The 20,956-nt window shown below is 48.1% G+C and overlaps 1 protein-coding gene across 1 annotated transcript in view; it reads left to right on the forward strand.

Moving 5' to 3' along the window:
- Positions 1 to 13,434, forward strand: part of CFAP221 (cilia and flagella associated protein 221) — a 79,183-nt gene extending 65,749 nt beyond the window's left edge. The window contains exons 20-23 of the mRNA XM_036856971.1: positions 2,975 to 3,133; positions 4,478 to 4,569; positions 10,767 to 10,859; positions 13,038 to 13,434. Of these exons, the coding sequence (XP_036712866.1) occupies positions 2,975 to 3,133; positions 4,478 to 4,569; positions 10,767 to 10,859; positions 13,038 to 13,137 (444 nt within the window). The 3' untranslated portion in view covers positions 13,138 to 13,434. The remainder of the gene's footprint in view (positions 1 to 2,974; positions 3,134 to 4,477; positions 4,570 to 10,766; positions 10,860 to 13,037) is intronic.
- The last annotated feature ends 7,522 nt before the right edge of the window (positions 13,435 to 20,956 follow it).

A 20,956-nucleotide genomic window follows, 5' to 3' on the forward strand; every position in this document is an offset into this window, starting at 1 on the left:
CACTCTGCAAGTGAGAAAGCTGGTCCAGAGACCGGTTTTGCAGATGTAACATACATCAACATTTACCAAATTACATACTTTTCACATGGGCAGTTTATTGCATATCACTTATACATCAGTATGGCTATAAAAGAAAGAATTCGGAAAGCCTAAGAAAAGAAACAAAAATAAAAGGCAAGCAATGCTGGTCGCAACGAGTAGAGCATTGCAGTGGAGCCTTGGGGTGACATCTGTGCGCTGTCTGCAGGAGATGGGGTAGAGGGCTCTGGGGAGGAGACCCTGGGGCAGGGTGGCCTCCACGCACCGACGGTGCAGCTGAGGCCATGGAAGCGCTGGCGGGTTTTATAGAGGCGCGTTACTAAAGCGAAACGCAAGGCCCTTATAAACTCCAGGGGGGAGAGTCAACTAACAATCGATGTATGTTCCCAATAGGAAGCCAAACTGAAATCTGGCATGATTTTTAAGACTTGATGGAAAATTGAAAAATAGAATCCATCTGGCCTTGACACTAGAACTTCCCTCTGTCACTGACCCAGAGGTCGTGATAGTGAACCTTCACCAAAAAGCTATAATCCAGGCCTCTGCTTGGCCTGGCAGAGGGACATACTTACACAGTTAAGACAAAATAAATGCTGTTTACTAGTTTCCAGCTTTCAGAGACAACTTATGAACGAAGCATACAGGTCTTGGTGTGGTTCCAGAATGCAGATGTTGACGATCTCAATAATACAAAAGTAAAATTGTGGAAGAGAGGAAGAAAGGAACAAGAAAGCATGGGAGTGGGAATGCCTTCATTTCACCTGAGGGGGAGTTGAAATACTCAACCAAAGATGATGAAACAGGAAATAGGTGGATCAGTGCATCATTTCAAGTCGCAGCAAAACTAGCAATAACCGTGTGATTTTCAAAGTCCGGAAGGAGCCTTTGTGTACATGAGCAAGAGCCTTACCTCACCTGGCAATGCGTCAGCAGGTGCTGTGAGGCCGGGAGTCCAGAGACGGAAGAAGCAGCACGACGTTTAGGGTTAGTGACCATCCCAGGCACAAACCCAGACCCGAGCCTGGGGCAGGAGGCGCCCGCACGAGCCCCCTGGCTTTGCACCACGAATCCTTCCAGCCCGGGTGAGCCGCTCCCATGTGCACGCAGTGGCCTGAGGGAAATTAAAATTAAAGTAGTCACCGGCTGACAACTCAGACCTCCTGCTCTGGTAGCGATGGCCACCCTGGGGGAGGTGAGGTGTGACAACTATTAGAGACGGTGGCGTGGCCATTTCCAGAAAGATTTCACCCACTGCACTTGACCCAAGGCAGGTCCAGAGAGTTGCCCACATGGCGGGTGCCACCCCCCCCCCGGTGCTGCGCACCTTTGCCCCCCGCCCCGGCCCCATGAGACTGCCAGCCCCTCCCCCATCGGTGACTCCACCTCTTGGTCACACTGTGGCCAGGCCCAGCTGGGGTCTCTGTCATCCTGCCCCGAATCCCTGAGGCATCCCTTCCCACGGGCTGTCCTGACTGTCCTTTGTCACCACAGGGGTGGCTCAGCAGCCTCCAGATTCGGGCCCTTGCCCTGTTTCTGGGGAAGTAATCGTGCCGAGAGCACCTGGGCGGCTCAGGCTGGGTGCTTGCCCTGTCTCCTGTCCTTTGCTCCTCCTTCCAGCACGTCCTCGCACGCTGGGGGATTTAAGGGGCCCTGCACGGCAGCAGGACGTGTCCCCCACTTGCCCACCCACACCCGCCTTCCTCTGCATCCTCAGCCTCCCCGGCTTTGTCTCGCCAGGCCCCACCTTTCCCCTTGTTCCCTCCCAGCCCCCCAGCCCCGACCTGGGTCAGGGTGGGGACCCAATGTCTGCCTTCACCTCTGTCCATGTCCCCATCCCGTGTGGCACGGGAGGAGAGCTGCTGTGCACACACAGATACTCCACTCCTGACCCCCTCGGGGGTCATCGCCTCCCTGCCGGCCTGCTGCCTTTACATCCATGAGTTCGTGCAAGAGCTTTTCTGCGGCCCTGGCTGCAAATCAGCCTCCCTGCGTGACCGGAGCACAGGCGGCCCAGCGTTCGTGGCCGGGACGCCTTCATCACACCCACGATAGCCGGGCCCTCCTCTGGGTGCTGTCATGTCGCCTTCAAGTTGTTGGGGACATTTGTTTCTTGGCGGTGAGACTGGGTTCCCGTCAGTCGTGTGGAGTTCGGTGGGTTTTTTAAAAAATATTTTTTTAAATTATTCAAACAAAAAGAACAGAATCTCAACTTAGTGGTTCCTAAACATCTGCAATTAAACAACCCCAAGGGAGCTAAAAGCTATGTTGTTTGGGACGAGAGCCGGGTTTTTGTTGGACAGGCCCCAGAAGGAGCATTAAAAGGCTCCACATTTTCGTATATTTTGATATAATTGCTCTGTGCCTCCGTTAGTTCTGCTGGAAAATTAGTAAAAAACAGGAACTCCCTTAAAGCCAGATACTTCATCCAAATGGAGCCTTCCTGAATTAAAAACATCACCAAAACAGTGTTAAACGCTGATGTTTCCTGATATATCACATGCCACCCTCTCCTTTGTCTTCTCTTTAAAGTTACTTTTTAGAAGCTATTCTTTTGTTTCCAAAACCAGAAGCTCATTGCTTTTTAAAACCAGTTTCCTTATTTAATAAATCCCCCTAATTGATCAAATTTAGAAACAAATACTTTAAGCTGTTTAAGCTGCAATTTCATTTGTACTCGTTTCCATGGGAGCTCAGTAAAACCGTGTGGTATGTAATGAAGCGCTTCAACCAGAAAAGTGACATTTGTGAATGACCGTGACCACTGCCCATCTGAAGCCACCTCTGCTCTCCTGCTTCTCTTTCCCAGACGGGCTGACAGAGGTGGGGTCAGAGCGCGGGGCCGGGGGCGCCGAAGGGAGCCTTAGCTGACGCCTGTCCTGTGGCGGAGGAGGAAACCGGTCCACAAAAGAGACCCCGTGTTCCGTCTCTCCCGCAGAACCCCAGCCCAGGGTTATTTGCCGTGAAGCACCCACTAACCTACGCGGAAACCTCGATCGATTACCATCTGTGCACCCACCCCAAGTACAAGTTCACCAAGGAGTCCCACTGCAGCTCCAGCGTCCTCCTCACCCAGAAGCAGTTTCTCCATCACACGGTAAAGCCATCCCGGCTCAGCGGCAGAGCTGGCCCCGGGCTGCGGGGACGGGCAGGGGACAAGGAGGGAGGGTCACCGCTGGGACCGAGGAATAGAGGCTTTGCCGCCACGGCTGCAGGACAAGGACGGTAAGCGTGGCGCTGTGGACCCTGTCATGCCCCAGCCCTGAAGGGCGGCAGGTGGGGACTCAGCGTCACCCCCGTCCGCCCGTACCCAGCTCCCGGCTTCACGGTGCCCCCTTTTCAACATTCTTACTCTCTTTTTCGCTTGAAGGTCATGCCTAATATTCATCTTATCCCCACTGCAACCGTGGAAAAACAGTCACGTGGCGGCCATAACCCCGTGGCCTGACCCCCCCCCCGCCTTTGTTTGGTCCCCAACAAGGACAGAAAGGTCCTAATGGACAAGGTGGCGATGTGACAAACGCGCAGTGAGGAAGAGGCTCCCGAGAGCTCCTTCTTCCCCCGAATAACCAGCCTGACCTCAGCCTCCAGGCACCTCCCACTCGGGCTGGAACCCTAACTTAGGTCGCGTCTCAGCCCCGCCCCGCCAGCGCCTCCTCACACCTCTTCCCGCATCACCTTCCTGCCTCCGGGTTCTGGGACTCAAGCGCCGATCCCTGGGGGCCGTGCTCCCTCCCTCTCCCCCAGCCCCGCATCCAGCCGCCCCTGGATCCTCCCTGGCTCCCACCGGTCGGCCTCACACACCATGTGACCCCCTGTCCCGCACCCCAGGGCCCAGCAGCGCGCCGTCACCCTCCGGAGAAGCCTTCCTTCCACACAAATCCGATCCGGTCGTTTTCCGGTTTGGAAACCCTCCGTGGTCCCTGCTGCCCCTGGGAGCAGCTCCAGGCTCATTAGCTTGGCCCACGAGGCCCTTCACGGCCAGCCTGCCTCTCCAGCCTCATTTCCTGTCACCCCCGTCACCCGCCCTGCACTCGGTGCTCTCCTGACAGCACCCTCCTCGCATTTTCCACGCATTTGCGCGCGCTTACCCCTGCCTGGAAAGCCCTCTGATGAACTGACCCGTCCTCTGAATGTTGCGTTAGCATCACATGCACAGTAGTCAGAACGGATGGAAAGGCCAGACCTGTCCTCCACCAGCAGGACCGTTGCTCCCGTGCCTCATAAGTCAGGGGCGGGAGCCTCTCCGTCCTCCCTGCCTTAATGCCTGTTGCAGCAGTTGCAGCAGTTGCTGGAGCAGTTAGCCTCAGAAAAGTTCTACTAAACTTAATGAAATGATACATTTTAGAGCTCAACTTGGATTGAAAAATAACTGAGTTTAATGAAGTGGAAGTCCTTCCTAAACTTTACACGTGGTCCCCCTGTGCCGGCTCTGTTACAGGATGTCATTCCTGGAGTGATGAGCTGGAAGAGGTTCCAATGCCTGGTCCTCTCGACCCTGCCCGAAACCTCTCAGACAGAGATGGCGCAGAGGTGAGCCCAGCTCCCCGTCGCCTCGCAGAGGCGTGTGTGCCCCGCAGAGCGCAGAGGCTGCAACCCCAAAAGTTACCTGCCAGTAGTATGTCAGAGCATACTTGTAGTGCATCGTGAGGGAAGTCTGCTAGCCAGAGGAATATGATGGTGTGTATAAAGTCATATCTTGACTTTATCTTAATTGAGATATACTTTTTTTTTTTTAACTTTTACTGAAATATAGTTGATTTACAATGTTATGTTAGTTTCGGATGTACAGCAAAGTGACTCAGTTCTATGTGTGTGTGTATATATATATATGTATATATATACATATATTCTTTTTTACATTCTCTTCTGTTATAGGCTATTACAATATATCGAATATAGTTCCCTGTGCTATGCAGTAGGTCCTTGTTGTTTACTTTATATAAATTAGTGGTGTGTATCTGTTGATCCCAAACTCCTGATTCATCCCCACCCACCTCCTCCACCCCCTTTCCCCCCTGGTAACCACAAGTTTGCTTTCTATGTCTGTGAGTCTATTTCTGTTTTGTAAATAAGTTCATTAGTATCATTTTTTTAGATTCCACATATAAGTGATATCATATGACATTTGCCTTTTTCTTTCTGACTTACTTCACTTAGTATGATATTCTCTAGGTCCATCCATGTTGCTGCAAATGGCACTATTTTGTTCTTTTTTATGGCTGAGTAATATGCCATTGTATATATGTACTGCATCTTTTTTTTTTAACATCTTTATTGGAGTATAACTGCTTTACAATGGTGTGTTAGTTTCTGCTTTATAACAAAGTGAATCAGTTATACATATACATATATCCCCACATCTCTTCCCTCTTGCGTCTCCCTCCCACCCTCCCTATCCCACCCCTCTAGGTGGTCAGAAAGCACCGAGCTGATCTCCTTGTGCTATGCAGCTGCTTCCCACTAGCTATCTACTTTACATTTGGTAGTGTGTATATGTCCACGCCACCCTCTCACTTTGTCCCAGCTTACCCTTCCCCCTCCCCATGTCCTCAAGTCCATTCTCTACGTCTGCATCTTTATTCCTGTCCTGCCCCTAGGTTCTTCAGAACCATTTTTTTTTTTTTTTAGATTCTATATATATGTGTTAGCATACAGTATTTGTTTTTCTCTTTCTGACTTACTTCACTCTGTATTACAGACTCTAGGTCCATCCACCTCACTACAAATAACTCAATTTCGTTTCTTCTTATGGCTGAGTAATATTCCATTGTGTATATATATACCACATCTTCTTTATCCATTCATCTGTCGATGGACACTTAGGTTGCTTCCACGTCGTGGCTATTGTAAATAGTGTTGCTATGAACATAGGGATACAAGAGTTTTACTCAGATACACGCCCAGGAGTGGGATTGCTGGATCATATGGTAGCTCTTGAGATATACTTGAAAAAAGTCAATGTCACAGGTGGCTAGTTGGCCATACTTCAATAAAAGCAGACAACCAATCCATGTAATTCAGCCGAAATAGTCGTGGTCCATTTTTAACATTTCAGAGTTGCCAAGATTAGCCGTCCACACCCTCCATAGCCACTCCCAAAACATCCATCTCTCTTCATGCCCCAGCCTGGCCGTCCACCGGGCGGCCCCGCAGCTGTCAGCACAGAGACGGAGCAGGCAGATGAGAGTACTGTTAGACCAAAGAAGGAGGAAATTTAGAGCGAGCACATTTTTGCTAATTTGCTCATTTAACACCTCTTCAGAGCCCGAAGACCTCAAACAAGTAGACGGATGCCTTTTCTTTAAGACGCGGCCTGGTCAGTGACCTGCTCCTGAGCCTGGAGTTTGCTTCTTTGGTCCACTGTCCTTATAAACGCAGTGAAATGAGTCGCTGGTGAGCAAATGTGACGAGTGTCCCAACATGATGATCATCAGCAGTGACCTTTTGTTCAAATCCTTCGATCCAGGGTGAGGCCCACCCCAAGGGGCAGAGCCCTGCCACGGCCCAGGAGTGGTCAGCTCTGCCAGAGCACTGCCACCAACCAGGGTCAGCAGGGACTTACACCCTCGACTGCCACCAGCGTGTCCCGGCTCCCCCGCGTCACCAGAAGGCCCCACGGCCTCCCGGAGCTGTGTGACCCCGGCCACGCTCTGCGGCCACTCTCTGGGCCCAGTCCTCTCGTGCAGAACACAAGCCGGGCGGACTTGCTGGGAAGACCCCGCTCAGCCGTGACATTTTCGTTTTAGCAGAGGTAGGAAGGCGCACCCCGAAGTGCACCTACCCCGTATGTACTACCCGTCACCTGCCCCTCCCCAGGTATTGGAGGCGGTCGTTGAAATCCAGTTTGTGACCCTGGAACACTTACCTTTACTTCTTCCCGCACTGCCAGCCAAAAAGCTCCTCCTGAATGAAGCAGAATCGAGGCTGGTCCACATGCTGTTCCCTTCAGGTTATTTCCTCAGCGCTTCTCAGCTGCCCCCCTTTGCCTGGAGATTAACATGGGACCAAGATGTGGCCCATGGTAGGGGCTCGAAAATATAGTTCCTTTTCTGTGAGTTCATGTTACTGAACCAAACTTGGGTCCACTCGCCTGTGCACAGCAAAGCCAATCTACGGACACCGGCTTGTGGCGGAGGCAAGCGCAGCCTTTGTTGCAGGTGCCAAGCAAAGAGTCAGGGACAGTTAAAGCTCAGGAAGCCCCAACTCCCCGATGGCTTCCAGGGAAGCATTTTTAAAGGCCAGGTGATGGAGGGGCGCCGCAGGGTGTGTGATCAGCTCGTGCACAATTCTCCGATTGGTTGGTGGTGAGGCTACAGGGTGGTGTCTCATCGTCAGTCCTCAGGTCTGGGGGCTACGTGCTCGTGGTCATCAAGTAGTTAACGTCTTCCGTTTGACAGGGGTTTTGGCATCCGTAAGACAACTGAGGAATGTGCATCAGACACTGTTATCTGGGTACCCCTCAGACAGGAGCAAGGGCAGAGGACATGGGGAGGGGTCTGTACCTCCCCACCAGCCGGACAGAGACGGTCACACACCCTGCAGCCCTCACCCCAAAGTGTGCCTTTAAAAACACCTGCCTGAAAACCACTGGGCCGTTCTGGGGTTTGGGGGCACAAGCCACGTCGTCTCCTTGCTGGCCCTGCACCTTCCTCTGCTCCAGACTCCGACGTTTCGGGTTGCTTGGCCTTGCTGTGCGTCAGGCACACGAATTGTGTTTGGTAACATTAGCATATTTCTAAAATCTGAAATCTCCAGAATCGAGGGCTGGATGGAACAGTGACCTTGTAGGGAGAAGGAATGCTTTGGTGTCTGAGAGACCTGCCTCGTAACCCGCTAGCCCTGTCACCCACTCTGTGTCCCTGGGCCACAGTTACCTATTACTGAAGCCCGTTGAGCAATCATTTCCTCGTCTCTGAAATGGGGATGGTGAAGGGGTCCTCACAGACCACATGAGTTGTAAGGACTCAAGTGGTGCATCTAGCACCATCCTTAGTAACCCTTCCCACTTCTGCCCTACCCCACCCACTATACCTTGCGGTAACTCTGCTGCCACCATACGGCGATGACCCGCCACCACCTGGACACACGGCCTCGTTTTGCTGTGGGGTGAGGGCACTTCCGAATGGACCACAGTCATCAGTAGACCAAACACAGCTGGGTGTGGGTACCGTCCGAGACTGAATACGCAAATCGAGCAACGGTGGGCAGTGGACACGCCGGGGTCCACCAGCTGTCGGCAAGCACCGGTCTCAGGAATTAAGAAAAAAAATCCTGTTTTTTTTTTCCAAAGCAATGTTCTTGGAAAAATCTCCCGAGGCTGTTCTTTCAAAAGGCACTCAGAATGCAGTCACCTTGGGCTTGAACTAGCCATGAATTAAACAAGAAAACTCCCCAACTAGAACTTGTTACCTCCAGCTTCTGTGCCCAAGTGCTCTGTTGGCCAATTTGTTTCAAAATAAACCATAACTGCACCACAGATTATAAAACCAAGAGAGGATTCTTTATTTCTTTATCATGGATTTCTATGATATAAGACCCTAGATAATGTTTTTATTTCTAAAAGAGTTACAGAATTATAATAGTATTCTTTTTTAAACTTCCTATACATCTGCTAATGATACTTCAACTTTGCAGTCATTTTTCTTGAATAGATTACCTATTTCTTAGCTGCTATTTCCCCTGTATTTCTGCCCCTGAGAGTTATTGTTAAACCACGCAGTATCCTTAGTTAATGTTTATTCACTCCAAGTCATTTTTGCATTTGTAATGATCAAAACAGCTCACTTGGGTTCTTTGCTTGTTAATAAATTCAGAGAGAATTTACTGAGTCTCTGTGACTTCCATGAAATCTGAGTAAGCAGCGACAAAGAAGTCATCTAATCCAGTGGTGCCCAGACTTTGGGGTTTTACAGACAACTGAAATTTCCAGAAGAATCTTAGGAACTGACTTAGAGTTGTCGGCGTTTTACTTTTCCAAGAAAGGCATGAAACAAAACAAAGCAAAACAAAACACCCAACCTCCGTCCACTGCCACCACCCTTTCAATTCCAGAGGAACATATTAACACATGGAAAAGTAAGCAGGACATGGTCTCAGAATTTTAAAATTAGGTAAGTTTGGTCTATGAAAAACCCTTGGTTGTTGCCATTCCGTCTTCCAGACCACGCTGGCCCCTGGGGAGTGGTCCAGGCTTCCACCGTCTCCCACCCTCCTCTCGGCTACATGCGCTCTGAGGTCTCAGTGGGATTGTCCGTTAGAACCTGCATTCTCTGTCACCAAGTCAGTAAATAGGACTGATCTCTGGGTGGTGGAGGCCAGGTCCCTTTTCAGTGAGGAATGGTATTAGAGACCAAAATCTGGGTTCCTGGTGCACACATCGTTACTGGGGGTGGAGCAGGGGGGGTCGTCTCTTGGCCTCCTCAGCAGACAAGCCAGAGTGTGTACGTGGGGAAATGCATACATATATATGCACACACATACACATGTATGTACACATTCATACAAAAGTACACGACCACCTACATCTACACACGTATGCACACGTCCATGTGCACATAAGCACACATATACACACCTACACCCATTTCAGGCATCATGAACCCACGCCGGTGCTTGTAATCCAAGTCCACATTCATGGCGTTGCTGCTTGCTTCTCCCCGTTCCGTAGTTGTCTGTCTCTTCTTTCCGCGTGAGAACCCCGGTCTCCTAACACACTCACCCCCTCAGCTTTATAGAATGTCAAAAATAGTTTCAGAATGGCTTCACCTATAACCACTTTAATAGACAAGCATTTTTGCTTATTCAACAAGGAGAAGAAGCTTATCTCCACGACGTATCTGCACACACCAAGGAGGCTTCAGTTAACCTCCTGGTTTTCCATTCCTGCCGCCTGCCTTACCCTCCTCCTGCAGCCTTTCTAGAGCCTGCGAGGAGGTCAGTTTCCTGCCGTGGGTCACTCTTCACTCTCTTCTATGAGACAACACTCCTCTCAGCTTCTAGAAACTTATTCCAGAAAATTATTTTAAAAGTTTATCCATTTGTGACTCTTTTCCTATTCTCTTTGCTGTTGTGGGTTCAGTTTTTATTCCTCTAATATCATTTGAGAGGCATGTTAAGAAGGAGTTGACACCAAAAAAAGGGGAAATTTTTTTAAAAGGTGAGTGTTTGCTCCACCAACTTGAAACAGAAGTCTGCCGCCGACTTTAAAAACAACAAAATGTTTTTTCTCCCCATGTCAATTCTTTTAATGTCCTCAACACCCAGTAATTTGTATATGAAGCTGTAAAATCATGATACCAAACAATATATAAGGGGGTGGGGAGGGGGTTGAAACTGAATAAACAGCTAAGGAAGAGTATAAACGTGGGAAAAAATATTAAGAACAAAAAGCGAACTAACTGCCCCACGCCAGCCCGACCCCCAGGAAATAGTGTAAGTTTAGACACCACAAGTTTGACAGTTCTGTTTCTAAACTCTGGGAAATGTCTTTTTTAAAACTGAAGTATAGTTGATTTACAGTAACACTGGGAAGTGTCTTCTTTGGCCCCGTTCTCTTGGGTTTGACTGGTACCTATCGCAGCCCCGCCTTTACCTCTAGGGAGACGTGAGTGGGTTTGCAGGAACGAAGGAGGGCAGAACGGTAGCGTAAAACACCAGTGGTGGAAAGAAAAGTGCTTTAGGAAATTGTGTAAAGACCCCGAGACTAGTAATGTGTGATTTTTCCACAGCTGTGATTCCTTCAATTTAGCCATGCTTCCTATAGACGTCCCTGCCGTTCTTGACGCCTTACCAGAAGAAGACAGAATGGAGACCATCGAACGGTACTCTTTTACTTTTGGTCTCTCGTGTTGTCTATTTTCCAGAAATAGCCCCGGTGCTATGAGAGATTTCCAAGGAGCACACAGTGCCCGAGCTTGCACCCCAGCCGAGACACGGCTAACACCCAGCCATGCCCCCAACTAGATAGGCTGCTGGATTCGTGGTGGAGAACAGTCTAAGGTCTCACACGGGCTGATCTTTCCATGCTGCAGGCGCTCAGGGGAGGGGCGAGCGCAGGGGGTGCTGAGTGGGCTTCCAAGGCTGCAGAGTCGCGTGGACTTGGGTTAGTGCTCGAAGGCTGGGTGGGATTTGGAGGGGCATAAAGAAATATAGCGCCCCCAGGTAAAGAAAAACTTTAAAAAAGAAAAAAACAAAGGAAATTTTAAAAGAAAGAGCGAAAACAAACAAACAAAAAAAAAAAGGAAAAAAATAAAGAGAACTATCAGCCCCAAACTAGGCTGCTTAAACTTGATTTTACTGCCGAGCACCCAGCATCCCGTGGGAACGCGGCCTTGACGCGCCTGTGGCTGTACCCACGTGACCATTTTCCCCTGTGGATAATCAGTGAGTGAAGTCCTGAATATCCGAGGCGTGTGTCGGTTTTTGTGAGACCTGCCCACACACAAGTGTGATACTTGAGCGCCTGAAGCTTGGAACCCAGGTGTGGACGGGGAGGTGGAGTGTCCGCCACTCAAAGCCCAGAGCACGAGGGCGTTTCCTGAGGACGCTGCGGCCGGGCGGGCGGGGGTGACACACGGTTCCTTGAGGTTCAGCGTTGGGAGCAGCGGGGGAGACGCTCTGCAGACCCCTCCCCCATTCAGCACCGATGCGCGGACCCCTGGGGCTCAGTTTCCCCATCTCTGAAATGGGAATAGTAGAACCTGCTTCTCGGGGGTTGTCACCCAGGACGATGAGGAGGAGGAGGGGGTGGCCGACGTCTACTGGGCACTAAACGGGCGTCAGGCCAAAGCCTCCCTCACCCACAACAAGGTCGTGTTATTTTCCACTCTCGGGGGATGAGGAAGGCGCTAACGGGAAGGCGCTCTCTGCACAGCGCCAGCATCACGCGGGACTGGCCCGGAGCAGCTGCTCCGCGAAGCTCACGGGGTCGGAACGACTCTGTGCGGTTTCCACGGTGTTTAAACCCAACAGAAAGCTGCTCTGCCCGCCTCTGTTTACGTACCGCTGTCAGGAGAGTGTTCCTCTTGCTAACTCTAAATTTGGAAGCCTCCGTCGATCTCGGGAGCATTTCTCTGAGTGTAGCGGAGACGGCCTCTCAAAAAAACTGTCCCCTCTTCCCCACGTGGAAACCGGAGGCTCATGGTCCCAGCCTCCCCTGCAGTTACGTCCTCCATGTCGCTCGGCCTCTGCCAAAGGGACAGGAGCAGACGTGAGATCTTCTCCCGAGGGCAGGACCAGGATGGGGTGGGCTCCTGCACCCTCCCTCTCGCTGCTTCGTGGAGCTGGACCCCACACGTGCAGGGACCCAGCTGTGACTGTCCAACAGCCAAGCTCGAGGCCAGGGGTCCGCAAGCGGCCGAATCTGGCCTGCCGCCTGCTTTTGCAAACCGTTTTACTGAAATGCAGCCACACTCATTCATTTGTGTACTTTTCCATGATTCCTTTCATGCTGCAACAGCAGAGCTGAGTAGTTGTAAAAGAGACCCTACGACCCGCAGAGGCCTTTACAGGAAAAGTTTGCTGACCCCTGCTCTAGGGGATCGCGGAGCCCAAGAGAAAAATAACCTCGGTCCCTGTGATGTCTTCTCTCACCCATAGGTTATTTAGAAATATACTGTTTCATTTTTAAAGCAGTCGTGGATTTTTTTACTCTTTGCTATTGATTTCTATTCGAATTCCATGTGGCCATAGAACATTCTCTGAATGATTCCAATCTTTTGAAACATTCATGCTTTCCTTATGGTCCAAGATATGGTCAATATTGGTAAATGTTCCACGTGCACCTGAAGAGAATATGAATTCTGTAACTGCATTTCTGAACCGCTTTTTATTCTCTGCTTATAAATAACCATTCCCACTACTGTGGGTTGATAGAAAGCTATCTGTCAGCCTTATGCTTTTTCTTAACGTAGATTCCAGAAGAGTAGGTGGGAGGAATGTTGAAGGAATTGCATAAGTCTTAAATGACGACAATATTTCTCGATTTTATTCCCTCTCAGCGAGCTCTGTGAGCAGAGTATAGACATCATGCTGACTCCAGAAATGATGGAGGTGGAATTCCCTATGTTGGGCTACAAGGACACCAAGAAGGAGAAGTAAGTGGACGCTCTGATGGCCTAGGAAGAGTCAGCCAGGATAAAGCTCATCCTACAGGACGCACAGAACTGCCGTGCTGTTTGGATCTAAGAACGTGTCACAAGGTGCACGTTTCCAATGCTTCAGATGTTTAGATGTGTATTTTATGCATAGCGACACTCCCTCAAATGTTGTTGGCAAATAAACCTTTAGAACAGAGTCCAGCATTCCCATTTGCTTATCGTGTAATTTCAGAGCTGTGTTTGCTTCTTATGAGTAGCTGGATGAGCTTCATGCAGTATAAGAGGCCCAGGCTCTGGAGCCTGGCGAGACCCGGGGCCGCATCCCATTTAGCGCCCGTGCCACCTCCAGCGGCATTGCTCATCTTCAGCAACTGGGCAGTTGTGAGGGTTAAATGAGATGCCGGTGCGAAGACACCTCTCCAGCTGCTCGACGTGAACTCGCTTGGCACACGTGAATTCTTCTCTTTGCCTCTCCCTCAGGGGCCAACTAGCCGAGCAAACCGTCACCCTTCAAGAATTGGTTTTGAAGAATACTTTGGTAAAGTAAATAACCACCAGAGTTCATATGGTTTGTAAGTTTGAAATTCCAGTTATCCTTTTTAGAATTCTTTTTCTCTTTAAAAAAAAAAAGTCTTTTTTGGGACTTCCCTGGCAGTCCAGTGGTTAAGACTCCGCGCTTCCACTGCAGGGGGTGCGGGTTCAATCCCTGGTCGGGGAACTAAGATCCCGCATGCCGCATGGCCAAAAAATAAACAAAAATAGAAATAAACAAATCAATGATTTTTTAAAAATTTCTACTGAAAAAATAAAAATAAAAAAAGCCTTTTTTGGGCTTCCCTGGTGGCGCAGTGGTTGAGAATCTGCCTACCAATGCAGGGGACACGGGTTCGAGCCCTGATCTGGGAAGATCCCACATGCTGCGGAGCAACTAGGCCCGTGAGCCACAACTACTGAGCCTACGCATCTGGAGCCTGTGCTCCGCAACAAGAGAGGCCGCGACAGTGAGAGGCCCGCGCACTGCGATGAAGAGTGGCCCCCGCTCGCCGCAACTGGAGAAAGCCCTCGCACAGAAACGAAGACCCAACACAGCCAAAAATAAATAAATAAATAAATAAATTTAAAGAAAAAACAAAAACGAAAAAAAAACAAAAAAAGCCTTTTTTTACTATTAAAATGTTAGAAAATACAGAAAAATATAAAGAATAAAATAAAAACAATAATCCTACCACCCAGAGGCAGTAACTTGTACATTTTGATGTGTGGTCTTCCAAGGATTTGTTTGTTTGTTTAAATAAACCATAAACACCTATTATATTTTGTTAAACCATACATACAGTCATCACTCGGTATCCACAGGGGATTGGTTCCAGGACACCCCCATCCCGGGTACCAAAATCTGCAGATGCTCAAGTCCCTATATAAAATGCTGTAGAATTTGCGTATAACCTACGCACACCTTCCCATATACTTTAAATCATCTCTAGATTACTTATAATACCTCATACAATGTAGATGATTTGTAAATAGTTGCCAGCGCACGGCAAATTCAAGTTTTGCTTTTTGGAACTTTCTGAATTTTTTTTTCATCCGGAGTGGGTTGAATCTGAAGATGCAGGACCAACGGATACAGAGGGCCAACTGTATGTGTTGATATACATTCATACGTGCATACCTTATATATATATGAATTCAATCATATTGTTCATATTGTTTTATCTTCTAGACTTTTATCTAGCAGTATATCATAAACATAGATGTATAGACACAGATAGCAGTATATCATAAATATAGATGTATAGACACAGATACACATCTCTGTATCTCATTGGTGGATGTGCCATCGTGTGTTCACACATCCTTCTACTGATGATCACATCAACTCTCTTCAATGTTTTGCTGTTGCCAGTAGCACTGCAACAAATCTCCTTGTGCCATAATTCCTTGCAAACTTATCAGACTGTCTCCTTGGGATAAATTCCTAGAAACATAAATGCTAGATCCATGTTCATTTTAAGGTTTTAATATATAGTGCTTCACCACCATCCAGAAAGTTCATCAACAAACCTCCTACCAGCAGAGGTCAGGATGCCCACATTCAAATGCCCTGAACAACGTGTTATAGTATCAGACTTTTTTTCTTTACCAATATGATAGGTTTTTAAATGACCAAATCATTGTTTTAATTTTAAACTTCTTTGTTTACAAGTGATGGTAAAAAATTTCCTATGTTTACCTTCTTTTGTTTTTCTTCTTTTATGAAGGGATTTTTTGCCTATATTGTAGAAAGTGTTTATCTTTTTCTTACTTATTTGTAAGAGTGCCTCATATTTTAGGGATAATTACCCTTCCTGTGTATACTGTAAATTTCTTAGTTTGTCTTCCTTGTTTGGGGTGTTTTGGGGAGGCCCTGCCTTTTCAGAAGGGAATACCCACGTATCTTAGAGGAGCATGGGGTTCCTTTGGTTTGTTTGTGATAGTAGCAGAGGCCTACAGCAAACCAACACTTCTCAGAAAGTAGACTGGCAGTTTCTCGTAAAAGAAAATTCAGGAAATAAAAATTTTAAATAGAATTTCAGTGAGCATCTGATTTAAGCAGCTAATTAACAATAAAATATCATGTTACACTACATAGCACATAGAACCTGACACCTCAACAAAGAGATGTACTTTGCATTTTGTTTCAGGTTTCAAACAGTTGACTTAAGACGGTTTTTTTCAATTAATTTTTTAAAAAATTATTTTATTTATTTACTTTTGGCTGCATTGGGTCTTTGTTGCTGCGTGTGGGTTTTCTCTAGTTGCGGCGAGTGGGGGCTACTCTTCATCGCAGTGTGCAGGCTTCTCGTTGCGGTGGCTTCTCTTGTTGCAGAGCACGGGCTCTAGGCGCGCAGGCTCAGTAGTTGTGGCTCGCAGGCTTAGTAGTTGTGGCTCACAGGCTCTAGGCGTGCAGGCTCAGTAGTTGTGGCGCACGGGCTTAGTTGCTCCGCGGCATGTGGGATCTTCCCGGACCAGGGCTCGAACCCGTGTCCCCTGCATTGGCAGGCAGATTCTTAACCACTGCGCCACCAGGGAAGTCCCTGACTAAGAGTCTTAAATAAAAACCCTTTTTTTTTTTCAATTTCAAAAATTACCCCTGGACTTAGAATGGTTTGCTCCATGCGTGGGGCAATATCTAATACCTCTTTGCTTACTTGGTATTTAACTTGGTTTTTCACCATTTTCACTACAGAAGCTAACATTGAATGCCATGTTAGCATTCAATGATTATTCATTTGATTACATCAAATGATTATTAAATGAAGTAGAATTTATTACTTTATATATTCACCCAAAGTGGAAGATCTTTTCTTGTTTAATGTATTTCAGCTACTTTACCAAAAAAAAACAAAAAACAAAAAAACCAACAATGAACTCTAAACATTTTCTGCACAACAACTTAGCTTCCAATTTTGTTTTCAAAATACACATACATTTCACACATTTTCAATAAATAGATCCATGGCCTTTTGAATTCATCTATTTTGCAATTTAAATTATTTTTTGTACGTTTTTTCATGTGTCAAAATTGTCAATGTAATTATCAGTTTATTGGCTGCATAGTATTACAACTGACTGATATCCCACAGATGATTTTTTTTCATTTTTTTCAAATTTTTATTGAAATATAATTGATTTACAGTTGTGTTAGTTTCAGGTGTACAGCAAAGTGATTCAGTTATACGTATATCTATCTATTCTTTTTCAGATTCTTTTCCCTTATAGGTTATTACAAGATACGAGTAGAGTTCCCTGTGCTGTACAGCAGGTATTTGCTTCTGAAATTCTCTCCAGTGCATAGCAAGCATGACCCAATGCTCAGTTCTGTCTTCTCTGTCCTTGTGCCTTTTCCTCACCTCCTTCAGCCTCAGCCAGAAGCAGACAGAGTCAGACACACACACACCAGAGCTTGGTCAGACAGGGACAGAAATAAAGAACCCATCAGTGGGACTTAACGTCCCCATGAAGACTGCTGTCTATTGGGTTTGTGGCAAATATTTATTTTCATGGATGCAAAGAACCATCTGCTGTCCCTCGATGGCTGTAATCAACCCGAGAGATTCTTTGCTGCCTTGATGGTGATCTCACCCTCGCAAGACCCACTAAGGAGAATCATATTGCAAAACGTCCGAGAAACTGTGAGAGTGACTTTAGTTGCCAACATATCATTCAACTCCCCTTAGATTATCATATCACTCAATCATTAATATCTTTAAGGGCTGACATGATCTATATATTTTTACACTGATTCCATAAGGTGGTGCCAATTAGTTTTTTTTTTTTAATTATACATATTAGGGAACATTTTAGTTCTTCATTTTCTGGTATTTCTGCTTTTTCAAAACTTTTGGGTATTTGCCAAAACTTCACATTTCACCCTCTTTAGAAAATGTTTCAGAAGCACTTAATTTTATTTTTTTAATTTTACTGAAGTATAGTTGATTTACAGTGTTGTGTTAGTTTGTGCTGTACAGCAAAGTGATCCAGTTATACATATATATATTCTTTTTCATATTCTTTTCCATTATGGTTTATCACAGGACATTGAATATATCTCCCTGTGCTATACAGTAGGACCTTGTTGGTTATCCATCCTATAGATAATAGTTTGCATCTGCCAATTCACCCCTCCCCCACCTTGGCAACAACCAGTCTGTTCACTATGTCTGTGAGTCTGTTTCTGTTTTGTAGATAAGTTCATTTGTGTCATATTTTAGATTCCACATATAAGTGATATTATATGGTATTTGTCTTTCTCTTTCTGACTTACTTCACTTAGTATGAGAATCTCTGGGTCCATCCATGTTGCTGCAAATGGCATTATTTCATTCTTTTTTATGGCTAATATTCCATTGTATACATGTACCACATCTCCTTTATCCATTCCTCTGTCGATGGACATTTAGGTGGCTTCCATGTCTTGGCTATTGTGAATAGTGCTCCTGTGAATATAGGGGAGAAGCACTTAATTCTGTATTGAATTCTTCTATCTGGGCAAATCGTATAGCTGAGCTCACAGCCCTTAGACATCTGTGCTTCCAACCAAATACACTCATCACATCCTCCCAGATATTTGGAAAGTTCTGCCCCTCGACACACCGGCGACATCTGGCCTCCACATCAGCCACTCCTCCACCCAGGTGCAGAACCCTCCCTCTTGATTCCCACCTTCTGGAGCTATTACCAGAGTCAGAGATACTGTGCGTCCACTTGACTCATAAACATGAAGAACCAGCTCCTGCCAACTGAGCCTTTAGAAGCCATCACGCTGGGATGTGTACGAATAAGTTCTCGTTTCCCCTTTGCAACAGTCCTGGGGGACGGGATGCACACGAGGTGTGCGTCTGGAAACGGCGGCTGAGAGCTTAGGTCACGTGGCTCTGCTGAGAAACTGGTGCGGCTCAGACTGGAAACCAGGCTTGAGCCACTTACCAGTCGGGTGTTTCCACTGGTAACTAAGGGATTGCTAAGCGTGGTTTCAACTGTGTATGCGGACAAACAGCCCTCCGACCTTCGCAAGGCATCTCTCGCAACGCTGGGCCCGGCGGCAGGTTGGTGGTGCTTCTTTAGGGCCCTGATGCTCCTTGCCGGGTCTGTGTTTGATGTATATGCTTAGAGAGGTGAGAGACCAAGCACAGCCACTGGAGAAGGCAGGAGAAACGGTGTTTTGAGGAGATGAAGACCCTGTGGGGCAAAGCCCTCAACTCGTTGACTCTAGAATAACAGTCACCGGGAGGTCAGTTCCGCTCACTTGCTTTCTGCAGGTCACCGTGGTCCTCTTGGTCTGTTTATGTTCCAGCCATGTGGGGAATTAAAGTTTCCAGAGAGAAGAAAATTGAAATGTGGATGATGTATACATTTTTAAATTACTTTTCTCTGTAACAATAAAATGTCATCAGTATGATGGCAGTGTTTGGAGCTCCTTGCTGCAAGCTTTAGCATGGGCGCAAAGGCTTCCGGAGTGCGAGAGGCTGAGCGCCCTCTGGGGGGCGGGGGGGCTGCTCCCCCCGCCGCGACCCCCAGCTCCCGCGGCCCCCGAGCCCCCAACCCTGGTGAGGGCAACACTGGCTCCCCAGCGGCTGTGCCGGAGGCAGACCCAGGCGGGGGGCGGGGGCCAGAAACAGAGGGGACAGTGTGGGGTGACCGGAGCTCGCAGACTGGCTTGGGAGAAGAGGGTAACGCCTCTGTGAGGGCTCTCGGGGCAGCTGGGGCGCGAGGGCGTTGCCTCGGGCCCCGGCGTCCCTGCGAAGGGTCAGTGAAAAGCAGGCCTCGTGAGCGTGTGTGACAACATGACGGCAGTTCTCATCACAGCCTGGCTGCACGTCAGCATCGCTTGGAGAGCTTCAAAAACAACAGCTGCTTCACTGCTATACTTAAACTGGACAACCACCAAGGACCTTCTCTACAGCCCGGGGCACTCTGCTCAATATCCTGCAATGACCTAAATGGGAAAAGAATCTGAAAAAGATTAGATACATGTATATGTATAACTGAACCACTTTGCTGTACTCCTGAAACTGACACAGCACTGTTAATCAACTCTACTCCAATATAAAAAACAAAACAAAACAAAACCAAAAAAACAGCCGAGTCAGACTTCCTGGGGTAGGACCCAGGCAGTAGTCATCCTCAGAGCTCTCCGGAGGATCCGATGTGCAGCCAGGATTGAGACCCACTGGCCTCCAGGATAAAGTCCAAATTCCTCACCGGGGGCTGCAAGCCCTTGCCTCCCTGGGTTCCGCCTCTAGCTTTCTTCTGCCCTGGCCCAGGCTCTCCCCGTGGGGCGGCGGGGGAGCTGGCCTGGGTGGCCGTCTGGTCCTCTTCTCATCAACCACACGGCTTCCTTAGTGTCTCTGAGCTTCCATTTTCCCCGTACGACCGGCTCCAGGGCTCGCCTCCCCTGGGACTGTGAGGATTACATTAGGAAATGCGAAAAGTGTACCTGGCATTAAACAAGAGTTCAAAACTCTGAGCTCCCCTTAACTCACAGGGCAGGACCGAGGCAGCAGTAATTTAAAAATTTTTTTTCATTTTGAAATAACTTTAGACCTGAGGAAAAGTTGCAAAACCAGGACGGAGAGCTCGCATATATAGTACTCCGCTTCCCCTGACGTTAACCTCTCCTGTGGTACAACCACCAAAAACCGGAAATGAAAACTGGCTCAGCGCTGTCGACTCAGGTGCTTTCACTGTTCAGGAGCCACGTGGCGTTTCGCCTCAAGTCTCCTTACTTCCTTCCCACCTGTGGCGGCCCCTCAAGTCCCTGAGCCAAGCAGCTCCCAGCCAGCCCGGTACCAGGGCCCCGCCTCACAACAGCCCCTCTTTTCTTGAAGAAGTTTGAAGACGTCTGTGTCTTACCGCCAAGGAGCTGAACCAGATCTCAGGCCTCAGCCAAGACATGGACCGGGGGTCTGGTGACACATTCTCCAACAGTGGTGTCTTCAACAAATGTTTCTTTTCAGATACTCTGTTTGCGGGAAGTTTGTTAAAGCCCTTGTGAAAAGAGGGGAAGCGATGCAAAGGAAAGAGCTAGAAGCATATACAGAAGATCAACAGACAATACTTACACTCCCCAAGTCCCCGTGCATGCACACACACGTGCCCGTCCCAGGTCCAGCTCAATGTCTCGCCAGCTAGACGCCCACAGAAGGTGGGCCCTTTTTTATGCACTTCCTCTCCCTGACGGTAGAGTAGACCTGAACCTGAGGACAGGCTACTCTTCAGGTCCCCACTCTGGAGCTCGACCGGCCACCCCTGGGGCACCAGTGGCCCTGCAGCTACCC

This window comes from Balaenoptera musculus, chromosome 7, assembly GCF_009873245.2.
Source record: "Balaenoptera musculus isolate JJ_BM4_2016_0621 chromosome 7, mBalMus1.pri.v3, whole genome shotgun sequence".
Taxonomy (NCBI): Eukaryota; Metazoa; Chordata; class Mammalia; order Artiodactyla; family Balaenopteridae; genus Balaenoptera; species Balaenoptera musculus.